The sequence below is a fragment of the Candoia aspera genome, chromosome 6 (genome assembly GCF_035149785.1).
Source record: "Candoia aspera isolate rCanAsp1 chromosome 6, rCanAsp1.hap2, whole genome shotgun sequence".
Taxonomy (NCBI): domain Eukaryota; kingdom Metazoa; phylum Chordata; class Lepidosauria; order Squamata; family Boidae; genus Candoia; species Candoia aspera.
Window position 1 is genome coordinate 39,815,711 of NC_086158.1, and position 22,650 is coordinate 39,838,360.

General features: G+C 40.5%; 1 protein-coding gene across 2 annotated transcripts in view; it reads left to right on the forward strand.

The window, feature by feature from the left end:
• Positions 1–1,832: 1,832 nt before the first annotated feature.
• EPHB1 (EPH receptor B1) overlaps positions 1,833–22,650 on the forward strand; it is a 411,545-nt gene continuing 390,727 nt past the window's right edge. For both annotated transcript variants that reach the window (XM_063306816.1, XM_063306817.1), the window contains exon 1: positions 1,833–2,273. In XM_063306816.1, the coding sequence (XP_063162886.1) occupies positions 2,201–2,273 (73 nt within the window). In that variant the 5' untranslated portion in view covers positions 1,833–2,200. The remainder of the gene's footprint in view (positions 2,274–22,650) is intronic.

Below are 22,650 nucleotides of genomic sequence, written 5' to 3' on the forward strand. Positions count from 1 at the left end.
TAAACCCTTCATCAATCTAACCACTCTGCATCTGATGAATTGTGCTGTAGCTCCCATAAGGTCATGTCTGTTAATAAAATCTGTTAGTCCGAAAAGGTGCTACCAGACTCCTCCCATGAATCATGTATTTTCAATCCCTTTTTTCAGGCTGAAAAAGAGGGATTTAACTGGTGAGGATAATCCAGTGCTCCCCATTTTTGCCTCTACTGCTAGAAAAGTATTGTGGGCAGTATCTCCATGCTGGCATTGGTTTCCACAGACATATTGGCTTGGTGTGGGAGAAACGCCCTTCAGAGTTGTTGGGAGTTGTGTGACATATGAATTTAATAAACAGAAATAGTAGATAAATAAATAAATATATCTCTCTGGTGAGCAACCTTGAAATAGTTCCCAGTGTTCCTCAAGTGGCCATTGACTGACATTCGGATTACAAATTCAAGGTATTTTTCTTCTTAACACACTATTATATGTTATTGGCATATTTTAGCTTGTTTGTTGTAAATTACCTTGGAAGCGCTACCAAAAGGCGACATATAAAATTATATATCTTTTACAATGAATGGTATACATCCCCATTCAACTCAACCCAACTAACTTTAATGGGATTTTTTCCAAGTATATCAGCCTGCAGACAAAAGCAAACAAGTAAATGATGTTATTTAACTTAAGCATTTACCTGCATGAACCTTTCCAAAGCAAAGTAGGATCAAAATTGTGAAAGACATGTTCCAAATATCTATCTTCATATGCCATATACAGACTTTGGCTTACCATGTTATGGTCTAAGTAAAGGTAAAGGTTTCCCTTGACATTAAGTCCAGTCGTGTCTGACTCTAGGGGGCGGTGCTCATCTCTGTTTCAAAGCCGAAGAGCCGGCGTTTGTCCATAGACACTTCCTCCGTGGTCATGTGGCCAGCATGACTACACGGAACACCGTTACCTGCCCGCCGAAGCAGTACCTATTAATCTACTCACATTTGCATGTTTTCGAACTGCTAGGTTGGCAGGAGCTGGGATTAGCAACGGGAGCTCACCCCATCACGCAGATTCGAACTGCCGACCTTCCCAAGCTCAGCAGCTCAGCGGTTTAACCCACGGCACCACCGCATCCCTTCTATGTTATGGTCTACCAAATGCAAAAATGGTTTGTTCTCAGCCCAGCTTGAGTGGGCATGTTGCTGTTTTTTAAGAAAACAACAGAGGAATTTTATTCTAGGCATTACTGATGCGAATAAAATCTCTAAAGCGCAAGAAAGGCCTTGTCAAAAGTCCCCCGTCCTTTTCCTGCTCCTTTCAGCATCCCTAGGCTCGGCCTTTACCCGAGGCAGCTCAGGGTAGTTGGGCTGAATTACCATACTGTGATTTCCTCAATAGCGTAGAAAAAGAGACATATTGAAGAACGGAACGGAAGATCTTAAAAGACTCACTATAAATAAAAGCGTCTTACAGCCCAAGCCTGAAGGTAGAAATAGGTGGCTTGAGAAAAAGCCGAGAGTGCCTTTGCCGACCAGTGTCTAGAACGAATACGACGGCGTGAATAGAATGAGACGAACTATGTGGCCCAGGAAACACCAGGGGGCGCTGTTCTCCTTCCTTCTAGGCTTTTTCTCCATCGCGTAGGTCTTTCCCCACGGCTTCCTGCAAAAGTTTTTCTAAAACTAACAATACTGAAGTAAGGAAGTGTTCGTTGCTGATTGGCCGGGGGATTTTTGTGGGCTTGATTCCTTGATTGGACGGGAGCCGTTAGGGGTGGGAAAAGTATTGATGGGGTGCGTGCGTGCGCGCGCGCGGGTGGTGGGGAGGGGAACCCTTCTCTCTCCCCCTCCCTTCAGCCTCAGCGGCTGATTTTGTTCTCACTGTACTCTTTACTACTGCTTGCAATGTGACACTAGAATATAGACTCTCTCTCTTTCTCACCCACACACACATCACACCTCACACACACACACACGCACGCATACAGACACTCGCACATACCTACACACGCTTGCACACAAACACACACGCATGCACGCACGCACACACGGCCCACGCGGTGGACTGGGTATTCCGGAGTGGAGTTGTACAGGATATATATTGAAATATATATATATAGAGAGAGAGAGAGAGACAGAGAAAGCGACGAGAAAGGAACTAAATTGGTTCAACAAGGAACTATTTCCTTTTTTCTTTTTAAATCTGTCCCTGTTTCTCCTGCATCATGTTTGGGGCTCCCATGGCACTGGATTTTGTTGTGCTTTTCTGCCTGGCATCTGCAATTGCAGCTGTGGAAGGTAACAAAATACGATCAGCGAAAGGGGAGCGAGTGGGCGGATGGAAAGAAAACTTTTTTTAAAAACGACGTTATTCGCCGGATTGTTCCGTTTGCTGTGATGCTTGCGGGGGAGGGAAAGCCCTGCTCCGTTCCGTTGCTCTGCCTGCTGCTTTCCCACCTCCGCTCGGAGAAAGGGCGCGGGGGGCGAGCCCAGACTCTAGCGGGACGTGTCCCCCGGTAGGTTTCCCTTCCAGTCCGGCTGCAATGCGGCTCGCCTGTCCCTAGACCTGGAAGGCTGGGAAGTGGTTTCCAGTCCCGACACCTTCCCGCGGTGGAGTTCAGAGCTGCTGCCGGCGCTTGTAAGCGGGCTCCGGTGGCGTTTGCAGAGTGGCGGCCCTCCGACCCCTCTCCCGAAGCTTGCCGAACGGGCTTGGCTCACCGAGAAGGGGGCTTTTCCCGGGGAGGGGAGCCTCGGAGCGGTGTGCGCGGTGCGGCGGGGGCAGTAGCCGGGCAAACTCGGCTGCTCGCGGAGCTCCGGGCTTCGGGAAAGGTGCCTTTGCTCGGGGGAAGGCGCGGCGGAGGCGGGCAGGTTCGGCGGAGAGCAAGCGAGGGGCGACGACCGGCTCCCAACTTAGTGCGCACACCGCCCTTCCTCCTCCGCCTACAGCTCTGTCGGGCTACAATGGATGAGGGTTGGGAATGGGCTGGCGTGGTGGGAGGTGTAACCGGGACCCGATTCTAGTTCTCCCCCTTCGCGTTTCAAAAAGAAAACGCCTCATCTGAACGCCTTGGCCACGAACCGGGCGCTCGCAGATTTGGCCGTGTTGTTTTTTTTTTGTCGCGATCGGTTGAATGGGGGGAAGGAGCGAACCGGGGCGGCGGTCCTGGGATGGCGCTTAGCATGGAAAGAATCCAGATGTGTAGCCTTCAGGCCATTTCCACCCAAGTGGTTTATAGCGTGCCCCAGCTCTCGTGGTGGCGAGGTGAAGTCCGGTTTCGTTACTGATCGAGTCATTCTTTCGCGCCCTCTCTAAGCAGAGCTCTCGCTCTCGTTCACTGGACTGCACCTTAGTTGGAGCGCTAAGTCGGACAAACGCCTTCTTGGGAACAGAATGCCGGCCCTTCTCCTGCCACCTCTGCTGCTGTCCTCGGGGCTGGGCTGGGGAACGGGCGGCAGAACCTGCTGCAGCTGTCCCCGGGAAGGAATTAAAACTTAAGTGCTGCCTGGCGATTCGTTTTTGCTGTCTAGAGGGTTGCTGGGAGTCTCCTCGTTCCAAAAGAAAAAGGAAAAAACAAAACAAATCGAAGGCGGCCGGCCAAATAAACTTTCACCAAATGGGTGTACCGCGATTTTACTGTCTCACATGAAGGAGGGTTGGGTGTGGGGATGACTCCTCCGCTGTGAACTGCGGTGGCCGTCGCATTGGTAGGCGCCCCTGTTGTAATGGGCAGAATCGCAATAAAGACTCAAGGCTGGATCCAAGAGAAGGGGGGGGGGCGCGGAGAAGGAGGCGCTGTTGGTGTGGCTTTGATGATGAATGATAAACGCGACCATTCAGAAGCTGTTCCCCGGGTGCAATTAAACAGAACCGCGAAAACCGCTTAGCTGGCTGCCCCCTGATTGATGCAACAGGGTAGGAAAACTTTGGAAGCTTAGAGACCCGATCCCTGCCTTCCTAAACCCCGGGACCGCTGATAATTCTTCCCAGGAGGACCTCCTTCTATGAATCGCACGAAGACCGTCAAAATCCCTTTCCTTTTTGTTTAGGGCTGCGGGGATCCACCTTGCAGCGCGCCCCCGCCCCCCGCCTTTATCCACGGTGGAAATGACGGATGCGATTAACTGGAAGGAAGCGTTTGGCGATCCTTTCCCGCTATTCTCTCTCTTCCCCTCCTTCTCAGAAGGCGATTTTCTTTTTGCACGCTGATCTTCTCCCAGCTGGTTGTCTTTGCGGGAGCTCTTTATTTAAAAAATTGCTTAGATGCAAGGGAGGAGCCTGGCTGGCCGCTAAAGCAGAAGGCGAGCCCTCTCGACGTTGAGGGAGGCTTTATTGCAGGCAATTAGACGGCGGCGGCAGCAGGAGGAGGAGGAGGAGGGGCAGCGACGCTTATAAGAAAGACTCTTTCGGTGGAATCTTGGCTGTTTTATTCTGGCTTATCAGAAAAGAAAACAAAGAAATTGGATCCTGGGCTTTTTGCAACAGGCATATTCTGCACTGAGGCCAGGGAGTAAACTCTTTTGAACTGGCCAGGACAACTGGGCAGCTGTATTACTCGTTTCATTAAAAGAATGAAATTTGGTGGACCTGAGAGAGGAAGGGGTTCCTAGAAGATAGTCAGGCATCTTCATGATAGCTTGGAAGAGCTGAAGTCGTTAATATCTCTGGATTTGTTCTTAGACGTGTTCAAGTGGAGGCAGTACACTTTTGCACACTTGGAAAATGAAAAGAAATAATAAAAATGAGATTGTGTCAGTTCAGGGAATGCATAAAGGATTCATGGGATTGGGGTGGCATTAAATGGATATGTGATTGGCTTGCAGACTGTACCCAGGGTGCTCAAAAGTGGTTTGTCTTCAAGTGGCAGAGTGACATCCAGTGAGGTTGCACACGGCTCAGCCCTGGATCTTCTGCCTTTCAACATTTCAAAACATCACTTCAAAGATAAGGTGGAGGGACTGCACATCAAATTTGCAGACAACATTGGTCAGAATAGCTGATACTCTAAAGGGCAGAAGTAAAATTCAAAACCATCTTGATAGTAGCAGCATCTGCAGGGGTGGGCAAAGGGGTCAGACTGGCATCAGCAGCGTGGCAGCATTGTGAAGCAAGCCCCACCTCTTTTTTGCATGCATCACATTGCATGCATGGCTCAAGGGGCAAAGCTTGCAATGTGTTCTCATCTTCATTCTGCTAAAGGCAATGAGTTCCTATGGATGCTGCTGATAGGTAGGTTAGAGAAATGGACTGAAAATGAATGGTTGAAATTTAATGGAAGGAAATGCAAAGTTATATACTTCAGAAACAGAAATCAAAACAAAGGTGTAGAATGGTGATACTTGGTTTGGCAGCAGTAGTTGTAAAAGTGCCTTGCAAATCATATGTGAATGAGCAGTGTGATGTTGCTGCAATATACATGTATATCTGCATCAACAGAGGTATAATTTCTATTGAAGTCTCTCACAATTCACAAGAAGCAATTGTTCTGTTTATCCTGTGCTAGTCCCCCACCTTGGTAACTGAATCCAGTTCTGGGCACCATACTTCACAGTGTTCAGGCAAACTGGAACATGTTCAGAGAAGGTTGTCAGTGATGATCAGGGACTATAAACTAAAATCTACAAAGAGAGATTGAAGGAAATTGAAATGTTTAGCACTGAGACAAGGGCAGGGATGGTGGATATGATAGCATTCTTCAAACACCTGAAAGGATGTCATACAGAATGTGGCCAAGCCATGTTTACAGTAGTACCGGATGGGAGGAGGTAGACTGATGGATTTAAGTTATAAGTAGGCAGATTTGACTAAATGTTAGTGAAAAAAAAACTTGTTAATTGTAGGAGCAATTCAGTAGTGGAACCAATTACCCAGAAAGGCAGAAAGATTGATATGTATCCTTCACTGAATATATTCAAGAAAAGGCTGAACTGCCATCTACCACCATCCACCATCTGGATTCCTACGATGAAAAACAGAGGGGACTTAATGACTGAAATGTCCCTTCCGTGTTTATACTTTTAGGTAGCACAGTTTTTATAACATTGTTATTCCCCTTCTGCACCAAGTATTTTTTACGTTTAAAAGTTCCTTTTAAAAACAGGCTTGTACCCTTTCTGACTATGTTCTGAAATGCACATATTAGTTAATATGTGGCACACTTAGGTTTTTATAAACGATGTTGAGAAAGTTTCCTGAAAGCTGATTTTTTTCAAATGCAAACATCTCCAGTAAGTTAAGGTAGTAAGATGGCTTTTCACTTGCTCTCTGAAGGCTATAACCTGATCACCTTCTGGTACTCTTATGGTATGGAAAGCAGACCTATGAATTAGCCGGTACTCCGATCACAAATTATGAGTGGTTGCGGCTCATTTTCTCCTTATCCCCCTCCCTTCTACCTCACCCTTTTAGAAATCTCAGGGTGTAGAATTAAGCCCAGGGCAGATAGCTTTGCTTACTTAGCTCATTCCTAGTAACCATAGTGAAAAATGTTTTAAATCTTGGTAAAGGGGGAGTGGGGGGGAGGGGATAAACTGGGAGTGGTGAGGATTGGTTGTGCTGCATAGTTTTACAATACCTGCCCCTTTGTTTGTGACCCAGGGTGGCTTCAGGATTATAGGATAGACTGGAGTGCCATTGTAAGGAGTGAGAGAGGGAGAGCAAGGAATGAGTGCGTGCTGTTAGAATATTATGTTGGCATGACTGAGCTTGTGGCAGAAGAGTATCTCTCAGCATCTGTAGCAGACATTGGAGGAGAAAGCATAACATTACATAGGAAATGTTCAAACCAAACAGATGTCTCAGTAAGTCCGAGATTTAATGCATGCTGACCAATACATTTAAGGGAAAATTCTTAGCTAGGGCTACTTTCTTTCCATGTGGGATGAGGTGAAAGGGTGTGTGGTGTGTGGGTGTGTGTGCATGGACTTAAAAGTTTTGATAATTCTTACAGAATTTCAAAATGCAGATTTAGGAAATCATTTTTCTAAATATGTAATGAAAATGCCTTGTAGCTTTGGGGCTTTGAACAGTTTAGAAACTATAAATGGCCCAACTGATAGATGCTTGTTCTCATGAGCCCTATCACTGATGACTCCAGCCCAACTGGCAGGAAATTATGGGAGTTGACAGTCATAACAATCTGGGGGTTCCAGATTCAGGAAGGCTGTTCCATTTCCTAGCGCTAAAAGAGATCAGCTCCCTACCTCATTTTTCATGGCAGTTTATGATGACCTGAGGATGAAATCTTTCAACAGGGCACTTCAATTTTCAAAGGAAATGTAGAAAATATTCTTCTGAAGTTGTGTGTAAAGGAAAAGATAATGGCAGAAAAGAGTACACATTGACTCAGAATCTCAACAGGATGATGAATCAAACCCTACCGTATTTGTTTGTTTTTGGTGTCCTTTTTTCCATTCTAAAAAATAGCCTCCCGTGACTTGCTGATTTGTAAAAAACAATACTGCACCATTAAAATAGTTTAAAATTGGCCTCAGATACATAAGAATCCACTGGAGTTTGGCAGCCAATAAATTTAAATGATGATGATGATGATGATGATGATAATATGGAATAGCAAGACAGCTTTCAGATGAACTACAAATCAAACAGTAATGAACCCATATGTTCATAACCTGGCACTTGAATGCCAACAGAATGATGACCTTTTAACTGTCCTGTTACAGATTTCCCTCGGCTAGGTATCTGTCTTGTATGCCTGCCAGTTATATTAGCAATAGGACTCACAGCAGGGTTTTCACTTCCTTGAAGGTGAGAAAGAGTGGGCAGTTTGAATTCTGCTTAAAACAGACCGGAAGCCAATAAAGATTGCATAATATAAACTCTGACAGATGGATGTCTATGTGATCTTTGGACTCATCTTCCAGACTTTGCCAAGTAATCTACAGGAATATTTCTGGAACCTGAAAAATTTATGGTTCTTACTTGAAATGTTATTTCTGATTTTTTTCCTGTTCTATATATCTCTTTCACAGTATATTGATAGGATTTTATTTGACTATTTTATTTCTACAGGTAGTCTTCACTTAACAACCATTCGTTCAGCGACTGTTTTAAATTACCATGGCACTGAAAAAATGGCCTTATGAAAATGTGCCCGAAATTACAGCTGTTGCAGCACCCCTGCAGTCATGTGATCAAAAATCGGGCGCTTGGCAGCCTGCCTGCATTTACAACTGCAGGGGTGCTTCAGCTACCCCCACCCACCTATCTTCCCCCAATCTCTGCCCTTTTGGAAGCCTTGGGGGTGGGAAGCCCACCTGTGTGGCGTGAGGCATCCTGTCCCATCTGCACGGGCACAAGGCCGCCAATAGCAAGCTCCACCACCTGCATTCCTTCACCCAGCTGCCTCCTGTCCCAGTTCCCTGCACCTACCCTTTGCCTTTTTCACTCAGCTGCCACGGGGCAAAGCAAAAATGCCTGGCTGCCTTTGTGAGTCCTTTTCCCATCCAGCTTCTCAATTGTTTCTTCCACGTGGCTCCCTTCAGAATGCTATCTTCTCACCTTAGCAAAAGCTTAGTGTTTTTGCTTCACTCCTGGCAGCTGAGTGAAAAAGGTGAAGGGATTTTTGTTGATTTACTAGATTAGGAGGATGAGACTATCCGTTTACAGAATATGGTCCCCAGCTTTGCTTTGCCATGCTTTTTTGAGTCTTCGCTTTATTGTTTCTGCCCTCTGATGAATATAGCCAGCCAAATGGCCTTTGTTAATCATTAGCTAATTTCCCAAGAACTTGTATGTACACTAGATACATATATGGATTGGGATGGATGGGGTGGTGCAAGGAACTTGATTGGTTCTTTTCATTTCCTTGAGGGGATGAAGGGAATTGTGTGTGCATAAGGGTGCATGCGTGCTCAGATGCAAGAGGGTGGAATCTGAACTTGAGCGCAAAAGACATGTCTCAGTTGATGTGGTGGATTTCGGTGGTGCCGCCTCAGGAAGGAGGGAGCACATTCCAAGGAGGTGGAGGAAATAAGAGGAGGCACAGTCTGGGAGGCAATGGGGGTGAAACAAAGAGGTTCAGGATACCCCTGCCTTAGAGCCTCCCAGGTTATTGCCCCTTAGGTCAGTTAGAGTAGCTTTAGTCTGGCAAGATACTGTCTGTATGGTGTGAGCAAATAAAGAACTGACGTTTGAATGAACTGATTCTTTGTTGTACTTGGGCTGGGCCTGCCAGTTGGCTAGTTTGGAGGTAGCAAAACAAAAAACAAAAAACAAAACCACTGATTGTATAGATGTGCTGAATAAGCATTCCAATGTTCCACTGTATCATGTTGGGTTAAGAGTACATTAGGTTAGCAGTAAAAAGGCACACAGAAGTGAAGTGGATTTAAGGTTGCACTAGAAAAGCTTAAGCAACATATGAGTTGGTTGTCTAGAAAGGTGCCCTGGTACCCTATGCTGCTATGCTTCATTTGGATTTGGCTTAGCTTATTGCACTAAGTCTCCCTTTATGGTTTAGAAACCATGATTTATGACAATGCAAAAGATGAAGGCAACGATTGTAGTTTATTTAATAAAGCAAAGTTAAGCACCCTTTTCTCAGCATAGTATGTCAACTCAGCCACTGTTTGGTGAATGTGCTTCTGCAGGCTGAAGGGGTGCTGAAGTTCCATGTGATCTTAGGGAATTCAGGGGCATATTGGGCTAAATATTGAATAAGCTGACCAGGATACATTGGCTGTGATTTAAAAATTTGCAGGACTTGCAATTGAACTGATGTGCTCTGAGTTCTTGTACTGTATATTTGGGCCTCTTTGGGATGCTGAAAAATGGTAAATTTCTCTAAAATTGAGAATTCCTGGCTTGTGGATCCTTGAGTAGCTATTTTGCCTGTGAAGCCCTGTGAAGAGGGGGCATTTGTAGGAAGTAACCAATGTGAAGGATTGACTGGTAAGTTCATCTTGCCTCATATTTCTTCCCTGTCTGCTTTGAGAAGACTTAGTTTATTGGTAAAATAATATATATGTACAGCTGATGCTTTCCTTTGTGGCATGGAGACACCTATCAGGATGTTGAACTCTGGCTTATTTGGGCTCTTCCAACTTTATGATTCTATGCTTAGACCATTTGATAGATTAAACCAAGCACCAATTGTGTTTAGTATCAGGTATTTTGCATCTTTTAAACGCTGTATGCAGATTCTTACACTTGCAATCTAGTACAGTTGCCAGTGGGTAGAAGTCTGGAGTAAAAATAGCCTTCAGATGTATCTATAATCAGAAAACCTGTGGAAGAATGGAACAGAGATTGTTGAAGGATTTCAGGAAATTTGCAGGTGAGATGTTGTTGTTAGTCTTTCATGTAGAAGCAAGGTGACCCAATTTCATACAAAAAGTAAAACAGAGGTCAGATTTTGAATTATGAAATTGGGCCAATAATTTGGCCTGGCAAACTCCAGTTGTGGTGATTGCTTTTACAGGCTTCAGAAATAGTGGAATGTATATTTCCAACAATAGAGGTTTTATAAATATTTACAAACAAATATTCTTCTCAGTAAAGTTTGGGAGGGCCCTACACAAAAGGACACTGATCTGTACCTAATCATGTCTAAAGCCTGTCTATCATTCCTTCTAACAATATAACTTCATTTTCTTTTTGTATTTTGTTTTGGTTCTCCTTAATTTCTCATTTTTCCTTCTGAAATGCATTTATTAATTAGCATATCTCAATTATGCCAATCTAATTCAGGTAAATGAACCCTTTATGGAACAAATAGCTCTAGTGATTTTGGTGACATCGTTTTGTCAATTAGTGCTTACAGATGTGAGTAAGCCATCCCTTTGAAAATACTTTTTTTGGTGTGTGCAAAGGAACACTGTCCATAATTTTTTTCTGAAGGACAACTTCAGAATGTGCTTGAAATTTTAGCAGGTATGTAAAGGCTTAATTATGTTTTCTGTGAAATTTCCTGTATGTACATGAGTATGTTTAGTCTTGAGTTACTAGTCATAGCCATATGTTTAAAAAAGGTGTGCTTAAGCTGTAATTTTAAATATAATGCTTAGGACTAAGCTTCACTAAAACAGTGGATTTTAATTGTGAAAAAACATGCATAAACCTGTGTTCCATATGACTAAGAATACATTTTATTCTTCATTTAAGAAAAATGGTTTGGGCGAAGCCTTTGAAGAATTGCTAGTATACCCTGTGGTTAACAGGAGATTTAAGTGACATACTTTTTACTCTCATATATGCACACACTTTTGTTTTATCATGCCTTTAAAACATATATACATTTAAATATGAACAAGTTATCTGTAGCATGTTGAAAAATGACTCTTTGTGAGACAAGGAAAGTTAAAGGCTTCTCTGTATGTAAAAGAAGGAGTTGGGATTCTTAAATCTGATTTTCAAAGGTAAAGAAATATGACACAACAAAGGTAAAGGTATATGAAACAACAAACCTATGTGGAAAGGAAACTAGATTCCAGGCAACAGTATCCTATGTTTTAACAGAATCATTCATACAATCTTACTTTTCTATCTGGTGCCCCATGTCTACGTGATCTAACATACAAACTGGATTTCTATTCTTCATCTGATGGAGAAACATGCTTCTGCCCAGGAATTACCAGCTTGTTCCTTTCCTGAGCATTTTTTGGTGCTTAAAGCCTAATGGTATGCATTTTTACTGGCAAACTGGTCCCACTGTGTTTAATGGAGCTTAATTCTGCAAATATGTACATGTGGAATTGCGGCAACTCTTTACATGCAACTGATCTTGTTCAGGATTCTTTCATACTGAAATTTGATTTGGGCTACTGCAGCTTTGCCCACCCAGTTCTAAGGAAAAAGTACCAAAACAGGCACATTTAGTACATGATCAAAGGTTTTGTGTTATATAGGCCTGTATGCATTTCAAAACTGATTTGGAAGAAGTTCTTGAAATGTTGTGTGAGCACAGGATCTCTCCATCATTCACTGAAACAACCCTTTCTCCCCTAGACTTCGGCATCAGCTTATAAAAGTTGCAGCTGCTTTAAGAGTCGCATTAACTTTAATTGTATTATGTTCCTGACTAAGATAGAAGACTATTTCATTGCAAAAAATACATGTGCATTATTATAGCAGTTGACATATTTTTATAGATATGTACAATATAAATCTTTATTTCAATTAATAATTCCTGTGGTATTTAAATCATGTTGTAAATCAATGATTTAAATTACCTTGGTTTGGATTACTACATTTTAATTAACATATTTATTAGACTTCCTCCCTCCCTCGACACAGCAACCTGATGGGGATGTTGGCTGTTTGTGCAATGGACAATTGCGCAGATCAAATCCTGCTTAGGCAATTAATTCAACCCTTGAGACTGAAAATGTGCCTGCCCCAATCCTAGTGAATGAGCCAGATGAGAGATGGCCCTTTCTCCCCACATACAAATATCCATATATTTTGTGTCCCTTCCCTGGGCTTTTTTGACTTTGCAATGGACAGGGTAAACAGCAACACTGAGAAAGCTAAATTCGATCCAGAGGCTACTAGTTGCCATCTCTTCTCACTGAATTGTAATTCTGGAAGACATGTTCATTGCATCCTTCTCAAACCATTGCCATCAAGTATGTTAATATAACTTCCAAGAACATCCCCACTTTCTCTTAAAAACCTCCAATCAGTTGCCCACCATCTCTCATTTTACTTCTAACATGCTCACACAGAACAATTAAAATCAGGCCATACAAATGACTCAAAGGTTGGGTCCTTCACCATCATGGAGGGCTTCAGCTTTAAGAGTCTGCAGTTTTAAAGGAGCCTCCTCATCTTTTTGCTAGGCAACTTTGGAAATAGTAATGGGGAGGACAGGTGGAGGAATCTTAAATAGCATCTGAGTTATTTTGTTATAGCCTGAAGAAATAGTGGAGCAGCTGAGCATGAGTGAAGTCCTCTGATTTGCTTGGCTGCCATTGTCATCTCTTAGAATTACAGTCACAAATGATGCTTTTGTAAAGTTAAAGACACTTTGGAATGTAGGAGAATTCTATCAGCCTCTAAGCATTAGTGCAGATTTTCTTAAACGTTTGTTACCTGGGGCACAGTTCCTCCTCCTCCTCCTCTTTGGATTAAAATAGAAGGCCCATTTCATCCCTGCACCAGGAAAGGATATTATATACTTCGTTGATAATATGGAGACATGGCTCACAGGGAAACCAACACATGTACAATTGTGTGCACAAAATCTTTCTCCTGCAGCCATTTATGATCAATGTGCAAATGTCCCTTGAGTGACATTGGCTGAGGAGGAGTCAAATGGAATCTATATATAGGAAACTGCTTCACCAGAAGTCAAGCACCTTCTAAAATTATTACACTCCTGCTTCTCTTAAATCTCAATAGGATGCTTTAATTTCACACATTTCTCAGCATTAATCTCTGCATTAGTTAAGGAAAAGCTTGATTCTTCCAGTTCTTGCAGAAAGCTCCCAAAAGGGGCCTTTATATTTTCACCTCCAGATACATATAGTTATACCAGATCCCCAAATTAGGTAAGAGATCTGAGCATTGCAACTGCTTTGAAATAAATCCAAAGGGATCTCATACTGCAAATTTTAGGTGATGCATCCACTGGTTGTGGAAATAGCACAGCTGGCATCTTGAACAATTCCCTATCAAAAAAAAGCATTTGAATTACTATTGTGTATCAAGCCTAAGCTATTTATGTTGTTTCCATTCCAGCCTAGCATCACTGACTATTTGAAAGGGGAGGGAGACAGCAGATTGGTTTTTTATCCATGGAATTTAGCTTTCATAATGTAACATGTTATTTGGAGGAGTGGGAAGGAAAAGAAGAAAAGGTTATTTCACCTGGGGTACTTGAGTGTGTAGCACAAAGCAGCACTCAGATGCAGGGGTGCTATGCTATGCCCTAGTATGAAAATGGAACAGTGGAAAGGTGCTTTTCATAGGCTATAGATGATCCCTATGAGTCATGCTGTATGGTGCTATTAGGTGCTGCAAAGACTGAAAGAGGATCTTTGTTTTGGCTCTCAGAAAATAAGACTCAATTAGAGGCAGAGGCCTTGGTGATGCTGTCCTTGAAATGGTACAAATTAGTATGCAGGTATTTATTCTCCAACTGTTGCACTAGTAATGGAGGGGTAATGCAAAGGACTGATGCTAAAGGATTTCTTCACAACAGGGGAATGGCACCATCAGCAGAGTGCCATGTAAAGTGATGGACCCTCATTGCTCTGGCAGGTGAAGGAGGCAATAATGAACATTTCAGATGTTACTATTGTCTTTGGGAAAGGTTAGAAATGCAAGTCTGAGAATGAAGAAAGTAATTAAGAAGACATTAGATACTCACCTTAGATGGAGATCCTATTTCACTCTTACATTTTAATGCTTTTCAATGGTAACCCTTGTGGGAATGTTTTGAGGGGGGCATTTCCTATTAAAAGCTGAAGCATGTATTTCAGCTGTGTGAAGAGGTGCTAAAATCAGTATGTTTTGCAAATTAATTTTGTTCAATTAGACCCACAATGAAACTTATTCCCATGCCTATTGATAGGATTATAGCCATGTTTATTGCAATGAAGGAGTACTGTGTTATGTATTGGTGATCTGCCTGTCTATCAATCAATCAAACAATCAATCACAAAATGTATTTCCCTAACTACAGGAATGTTGGGAAAAGTAAAACAACAACAATAGACATTTACATGAAACATTTCACTTGCTCTTTTTAGTTGAAGGGTGCAGAGATTAATAAAAATAGGATGATCCTTGGTTACAAATTGCAAATGAGATGGGAAGGGAGGAAAAAAAGCAAACACCTGCAGGCATGAATTCTTAATGTTTTATACAGGTTTTCTTCTAGTATACAATGGAAATGGATGTTCGTCATTTAAAAAGAGACTACAGCAGGTTTAGAAGAAGTAAACACAGACCCAACACAGCAATATCACAACCACTTGTTCTTACAAGGTGAATCTTGCATTTTAGACTCTGAATCTGCCTGGTTCTTACTGGGGTTATAATAGCACTGCTCTGAGAACATGGTTCTGATGTCCATGAAGGCTGCTAGTAACCACGAAAGGAAGAGGTGAATAATCCAGTTGAAAAATGAATGCACAAGTGGAGATGACACTCCATCTGTGATACTTATCTACCAAATAAAAGAGCTTTTTAATGCAGTTTCACACATGCACAAAAAACAAAAAAACCCAGAAGAGTATTGTATAGAAAATAAAACTAAGTGTCTCAATGTAGGAAAAATCAGTTATATTCAACACTTAATCTGAACTATAAAGGTATTAAGTAACATTTATATTCCAATATCAAAATATTAAAAAATGGTAAATAGGAAGGGGGGGGTGCAATGGGTTGGACAATAACAAGAAATAGATATAAATAAGTAATAGTTATAAATAAGTAAAGTACTTGGCCCAGATGGAAAGACAGCTGTTTATTATACAACATTTACAAAAGGCATGCCAAGCCAATAACTGCCAGAATGAATGAATGTTGATATATTGAAAACACCCCCAAATGCTGGAAAGAAGTCAGAATTCTAGTAGTATAAAAACAAAAAGAGAATCTACATATTGTTTCTTCTATCAAGCTATATTGCTTTCAAATTATGTTTGCAGCATATGTTTTGACAACAAAATTATATGCAAAGAAAAATCATTTTGTTTTCTAATAAAAAATAACAATACTTAGAATAACTATGAATATTCCAAGTTATATACAACATAAAGATGTAGGAATTAGTGATGGTATTCCTTAACTGCTGAAAAGGCATTTGACAAAGTTGAATAAACTTTTTTTGTGTGTGGGGGGGGTGATTGATGCCTTAGAACAGCCTTCTTTAACTTGATATTCTCCAAATGTGTTAGAACTACAGTTTCCAGAATTTCCATGCAGTATGTTGTTGACTGTCCTGCAATGAATTCTGGGCTAAAATTGCAACATATCTAGAGGGTACCAGTTGGGGAAGCTGCCCCATAGATGTTAATTTTGATACTCATTTCAAAGTAGGATGAAATCTGTATATTCCAAGCCTGAAATGAGATGAATTGTTAAAAGAAAGGCTAGATTAGGTTGCATAATTTCTAAATATAGGAGTATTTTTTTAAAAATGCTTTGATTAAAAAAATATAGTCATTACAGTGTGAGACTAGGATTAAGGAGATTAAGGGTTAAATCTCCATGATGAAGACTGCTGCATGACTTCTCAATTTAATTTATCTTATGAAGTTATGAAATGAGATAAAGAAATAAAGTAGATATATAAGTGTTGTCATAAATAATTCTGAATTATACCACAGCAAGATCTCAAAACATTGTGGAAAACTCAGTTTTATAATAATTCAGAAAAAATATAATTAATTCATAGCTTTTCTACCTCGGCTTTGTCCTCAAAACAGTATTATGATCATAGTATTATTTGAAGTAAAAGCTGAGATAGAACATCTATGAATTATTTATATTTTTTTCTATGGTAAAACTTACTGTTTGAGTTCATTTGGGATAAAAAAGAATTGATAAGCTATTTGTCCAGCAAAGAAGCTGATATATCATTTTTTAAAATAAATTGAAAATGTGGACTATTTAAAAGAATATGATAAGGTTCACATTTTCCTAAATAACTGCTTTAATGCACAATGATGGTTTCAAACATTCAAGAAGTGGGAAATTTCAATTGTGATGAAAATATAACTTATAATAGTAAGCAACTATTTAACTTGTAAAATATTACAGTTTATGTGATATGTTTTGTTTATTTGCTGCCTAAGGCTGAAATAAAATCTTCTCTTCTGTGTTTGACATCCCATCCAATTTGGAGAAACAGCATTTCATCAATGAAATGTTGAGAATGGGGATAATCTTTTTTTTTTAATGGTTCTGAGAAGTTGCTTACTATGGTGGCTAGCCTGCCCCCCAAAAACTCATCACTTAAATAATGTATTTTTACCACAGCTGAATGGGGGAATGACCACAACAGCAAATCCTTCCTTTGTGGTCCAAGTTTCAAAAATAAATGAAAAGAAATGAATTCCAGATTAAATGGATGAATATGTATTATTCGTGGATGAATGTATTATTATGTATTTGAAATAGATAAATGTATTATTCTGGCACTTATTTCTTATTAATGAAGTAAATAGGCTCCATTTCTTATAGGTTATATTCTTTATGAAGGAGGGTGCACTCCAATGTTCTATATCATTGATGAAGTTGCCTTTTACTAGGGTCAGTTTTTTATTTTCGTGCAGTTCCTTGAATGCAAGTATATACTTTGTTCTACTGTCAACACCTAGTATCCAGTCATCATGGATTGAACTCAGGACCTATGTTCTGCCAATAGATCATGGTCCTTTCCCAGGAATGTACAATCTGGGACCATAGGACCACCTGTAGCCTCAACAACTTTGGATATGGCTTACAGTCCCCCTCCAAAAATTTATACCTAATTATAATTTTTATAATTATAATTAGAAGAGGAAACCTACTAAATACATGGGGAACAATGATGTTAAATTAAAATGGAATACCATTTCATTATGGCTCTGTTCATTTATCTATCTGGCTTCTAATCATGTGCCTGAACTGCAAGTCTTGGCATACCATTCAAAGAGTGGCTTTCAACCCAAACAAAACTATGAAACTTTGCTTTAGGCCTTGCTATGGTATTTAATTCATGTGAATGTGAGTTGCCTTGAGCATCCTCAAAGGTGGAGTAAAACTGTTTATAATAAGTGAATCCTATACAGTACTGTAAAATCTCTAAGCTTCAATTTGTGGTCTTTATATCTGGTCTGCATTTCTGGACAGTTTTGTCTTCTGGAGACTAGGATTGGAGAAAGTGAATAGAATCTCTAGTCGAGTAAAGAAAAAGGTTTGTAGGTAGAATGGCTTTAAAGGTTAAAAGTACTGGTGCTTGCAGGTTGAGACTTGTGAAAGACAAGATTAATGGTTGAATCTGGATAGTGTGTGATGGATGAATTTATAGACTGAGTGTATTACAGGGATTTTATCTAGTCCAACAGCATGGAGAAGATGGGACCAAACGGATTAATTACAGTATAATCTCTCTATATAATACCGTGTCATCTTTCAGGGAAATAAACTTAAGCAAACTTGAAACAAATCCTGCCCATGGGCAAGCAACATTATATCAAATCATATTTCACTCTCCAATACATGACTGCATCTGCTTCTGATTGTGGTAAGACCCATCATTCCACCTTCTACAGCTTGCCAAGTAAACTTTTGTTAGTTCTCAATGTGATTGATTGCAACTTTCAGCATGGCTAATTTTCCAAGAATACACATAAATGAGAAATAGTAAGAAAAATTGGACAAGCAAGAAAGGGCCTAGCCTTTTTATTTTATATTTATGAAATATTGAAGAGCACTGCATCAAGATTAACTTCCTTTGTTCAATATTTATTACTGTTCATTTCCCTGGTAGTAAGAAACTCTAGAGTTACATAGGTTCTACAGTTGCATGATTAGTACAAACTATCAAACTTTCCTTGGCTGAAAACTTAATTTGTAATTTCCTGTGCAGTATTGCCAATTCATAAATACAAGGTAATGATACATCTGGGTCTTTCATGTACCCACCACCACCCTGCCTGCCTGAACACTATTTTTTAATTTGTGGAAAATTCATGCCATATTCTCACTGGAGTAATTTGGTATTTGGGCATTTGTCCCATGTTTAACTTGTTACTCTAATAGCAAAACTCCAAGAAACGTGTGGACTTTTTTTTTTTTTGCTTCTGTGTGGCTGACCTAAGACATTTTGCTGCCAAGTCCGAATGGCAAATGATGCTTCAACCACCCTGGTAAGGTGCCGAATATCTAAAAACAACCAAATGATTTTGGCAGATGAGGCAGTAAATCCCACAAGGGCCTCTCTCCATCCCTTGCAGTAAGGAAGCAGTAATAGTAAGATAAACAACAGTTTGCTGCCTTTTCATGACATCCAAAATCTGCTACCTCAGATTTCTTCAAATTGGGTGATTAAGAACAGCCACATTTTTCTTTTTTTCTTAGAACCATAATCTAGCACAGTGTTTTTCAACCTTAGCAACTTTAAGATGTATGGACTTCAACTCCCAGAATTCCACAGCCAGCCATGCTGGATCTAGCAGGTCAGCTTCTTATAGCCAGACATCTACCAGCTGAGATGGCGATGGTGAGGGTTACAGTTCCAGTTTGTGGAAGGTTATAGTCAGAGGTGATTTTTTTAAAGGTTTTTTTTTTTTCTAGTTAGCAAACTGTTGGAATTGAAAGTTGGTGTGCAATTGGATCACAATCTTTTGCTGACTTTCCACAACTGGCTAATATCTATAACTTCAGCACTCCTGGAGTATCTAAGATTCTGAGTAAGGATTAGAGTTGGTCACTAACAGAATCATAAAAATTTTCACTACTATTTTGCATTGCTGGCACAGTTGTTGTTAAAGCCTTCCTTATGTGTTGGGACTATGGCTCTGCTTACTGGCAATTCTAGGAGTAATGTAAAGTGTGTAGCAGTGGCAGAGATATGGAAGCTCAGAGAGAATTACTTCAGGAATCTTTTGACATCTTTGCAGTGGCAAACCACAAGTCAACTTCTCAATTGCATCATTTAGTCTTCCCTGCAGCAGAATTAGCAAGAGAATGAATTATCATAGGAAGTTGCCTTCTGCTGGGTTATCTAACTTAAATTGTTTATGTTGGATTTCCCCATCTGATGGTAGGAGTACAAGCCCAATTACTTCCAGTCAGTATTTGATAGATATTATGGGAGTTCCTGACATCTGGAAGTGTCATGTTGAAAAAAGCTGGCCAGTACTGATTGGTAGCAGCTGTCCAAGTTTCAGAAGGGAGGCTTCTCCTCAACTTGACATGCCAGGGACTGAACCTGGGACCTTGGCATGCAATACAAATGTTCTACCACTAAAACCCAGCTCTTCCTCAATGCATTTTTTTTCTCTTGCTTGCTCCATGAAGGGGGCAACATCTGTGTTCACCTCTGGATAGTGCACACTTACCATTTGGGACATGTTTGAAAGAACTCAAGGTTGATTTACAAAGTGATCAGAATTACAAAAACCTATCCTGGTGCAGATTTGTGCCTGAGTGCCATTGTGAAAAGGAGAAGGGGAATGCTTTCTTCATTTAATACACAATACTGAGCCCACCATGCTTACAGAGTGGAGCAAAAGAGATGTGGTGCCTGACTGGTGACTGTGAAGAGCTTTTGGTGTGCAGTTGAGACCTGTGACTTTCAACTTGTTGCTGTTTCGATAGCCTGTTTTTCTGGAAGTAATACAATATTCATGGGAGTCTTGAGGCGAAATCTCAGTGCATCATAATAAAAACATGCCAGTTAGTGTAAATTTGTGCCTGCCAATAAAACACAAAGAGAAAAGCATCTGTTCAGCTGAAGAAAGGACTAATGATAAACACAATTGTTATCCCTGCCTTAAATAATTGAACAAGAATACCATTGAATATTTCATTTTGTTAATATTTAGTTAGCACAAGCCCCAATGTTATTTCAGATACAGGATGATCTCTATGAGAAATAAGGGGGCATGGAGAGGAGAAGAGGCAAGATAGAGATTCCTAAAAGGAGGCAATTTTTTTATAGCCTACCATGGATATTTAATCAGTTGTTAGCTAAAATTGATTAATGAGCTGAGCTCAATTAAGAAGCAGAGACATTGAAACTTGATGTGGCTAAATAATTACAGCTTTTGTCTACAAAGCCAGTAACCCCAGGTGACCCAATTATTTTGAGAATTCATGTGTTCTTATCCTATTTTTATAATTCGGCTGAGCAAAGCTTTTTAGTTAAAAAGCGCTAGAGTGGGTGGTTATTTCTTTGATCATAGAAGAGAGGGACCTGGATTCCCTGTTTGTGAGATAATTATCTGAACATCTTTTTCATCTTTATGTCTTGCTCATAAAGATGTGCATGCAGATACATGGATGCACAAATACACAGAGTGAGCTTTGGCAGTAATCACTGGTAAGAAGACTACTTGGGTGAAAGAGAGTGATAAACTGGGTGTTTTCAGAAGTTTTGGCAGATTCATCATCACCACAGCATAGGCAGCAAAAATTAGGTCTGCTAATGAGAATGTCAGAGCATTTAGTATATGCAAAACAAGATCTTGGTTCATTCATTCCCTTTAACAAGGAGATGCAGAAGATGCCCAGCACCTATGAACATTAGATAACCTGAAGAACGGGCTGGATGTGGGAGAACAAGCTGAAATTTAATCCAAACAAAATGAAGGAGCTGCTAGTAAGGAGAAAGCTGTATCTGTGATTTAGGTGAAGTCTGTTTTGGATAGGATGGCACTTCCCCAAACACAGCAGATATGGTCATTGATCCCAGCCGTTGCTGGATTTGCACAACTATGGCTAGTGTGCTAATGTAACCTTTTCTGTGCTGGTCAGACTTACCAGTGATTATCCATACCTTGTGTACATTTTGACTTTTGCAATGGGCCACCCTTGAAAAGTGTCCAAAAATTGTAATGAGTGCTACATGCAATGGCTAAGTTGTTAATATGAAAGCTGTAGGGTTCACATGATGCCTGTACTGAACTGATGTATCTGTACTGGCTGCTGATTGCATATCTGACATAATTTAAGATACTAGCATTCACTTTAAAGCACTACCTGAATGACCCATTCTCCTGCTATGAATCTGCCCTGTTACATAGATCAGCATGCCCTTTTCAAGTTGTCCCAGGGCCAAAAACTCAGCTCTCTGGTATGTGGGATAGGGCCTGGCAATGGAATGCAATTTCCAGGTAAATGTACTTGGCCTGCACACTGTCAGTATTTAGCTATTGCTAGTTGAATTGATTTTGATTTTAATGATACTTTTATTTCTACACTGATTTTAATTGTATTAGGTTTATGTTTTATCATTTGTCTTTATCATTGCTGTAAGCTGCCCTGGATGTTGTAGGCAGAAAGGCAGGGTATAAATTTAATTTAAAAAAATGCTTGTGCACTGCAAAGAAAAATGTCTACTGCTTATCTCATAACAACTACTTGTTACAAAAGGCATCTGAGATTTTAGTATTTGGTGATTCTCTCCAATACATCTGGATGTGGTACATCAGATGGGTTTGCAGGACATGCTGAACTAAGCTACTGAATTAACCTATATTCTGGGTTCAAACAATAAACTTAATCCACAATAATCTAACCTAAAAAGCTGGGTTTGCCCATTGATGGTACAACAAACAAACAACTAACCAGGTTTGCATGCTATGCTGGGTCTTTACCTGACCTGGCTACTTGTGTTTGGCCAGCCCATTTATTCTAATGGCTCTTATTAAGACACTGTCTGTTTTCAGCCATTTAAAATTTGAAATATTGCATATTTTCCTCTATGGACAACTCATCATTATTTTGAATGTTCCCTTGAAGAGTAAGGAAGACAAATCAGAACATCCTGCTAGCACAAATGCTTGCAAAGTTCTTCAACCAACTCCTTTCTAAGAACTGAAATAAATTTTATTTTAGAAAGCACAAGTGTCATTCTTAATATATATGCTACTTTGAAGACAGGTGGAGAGCTAAAAAAAGTGTGAAGGGAGGGGGTGAAGAACAATTTCAGATAATGACAGTAATTTGTTTATCTTCTTTGACAATCATACCCCTAATAAGCAGGTGGCTTTCTTT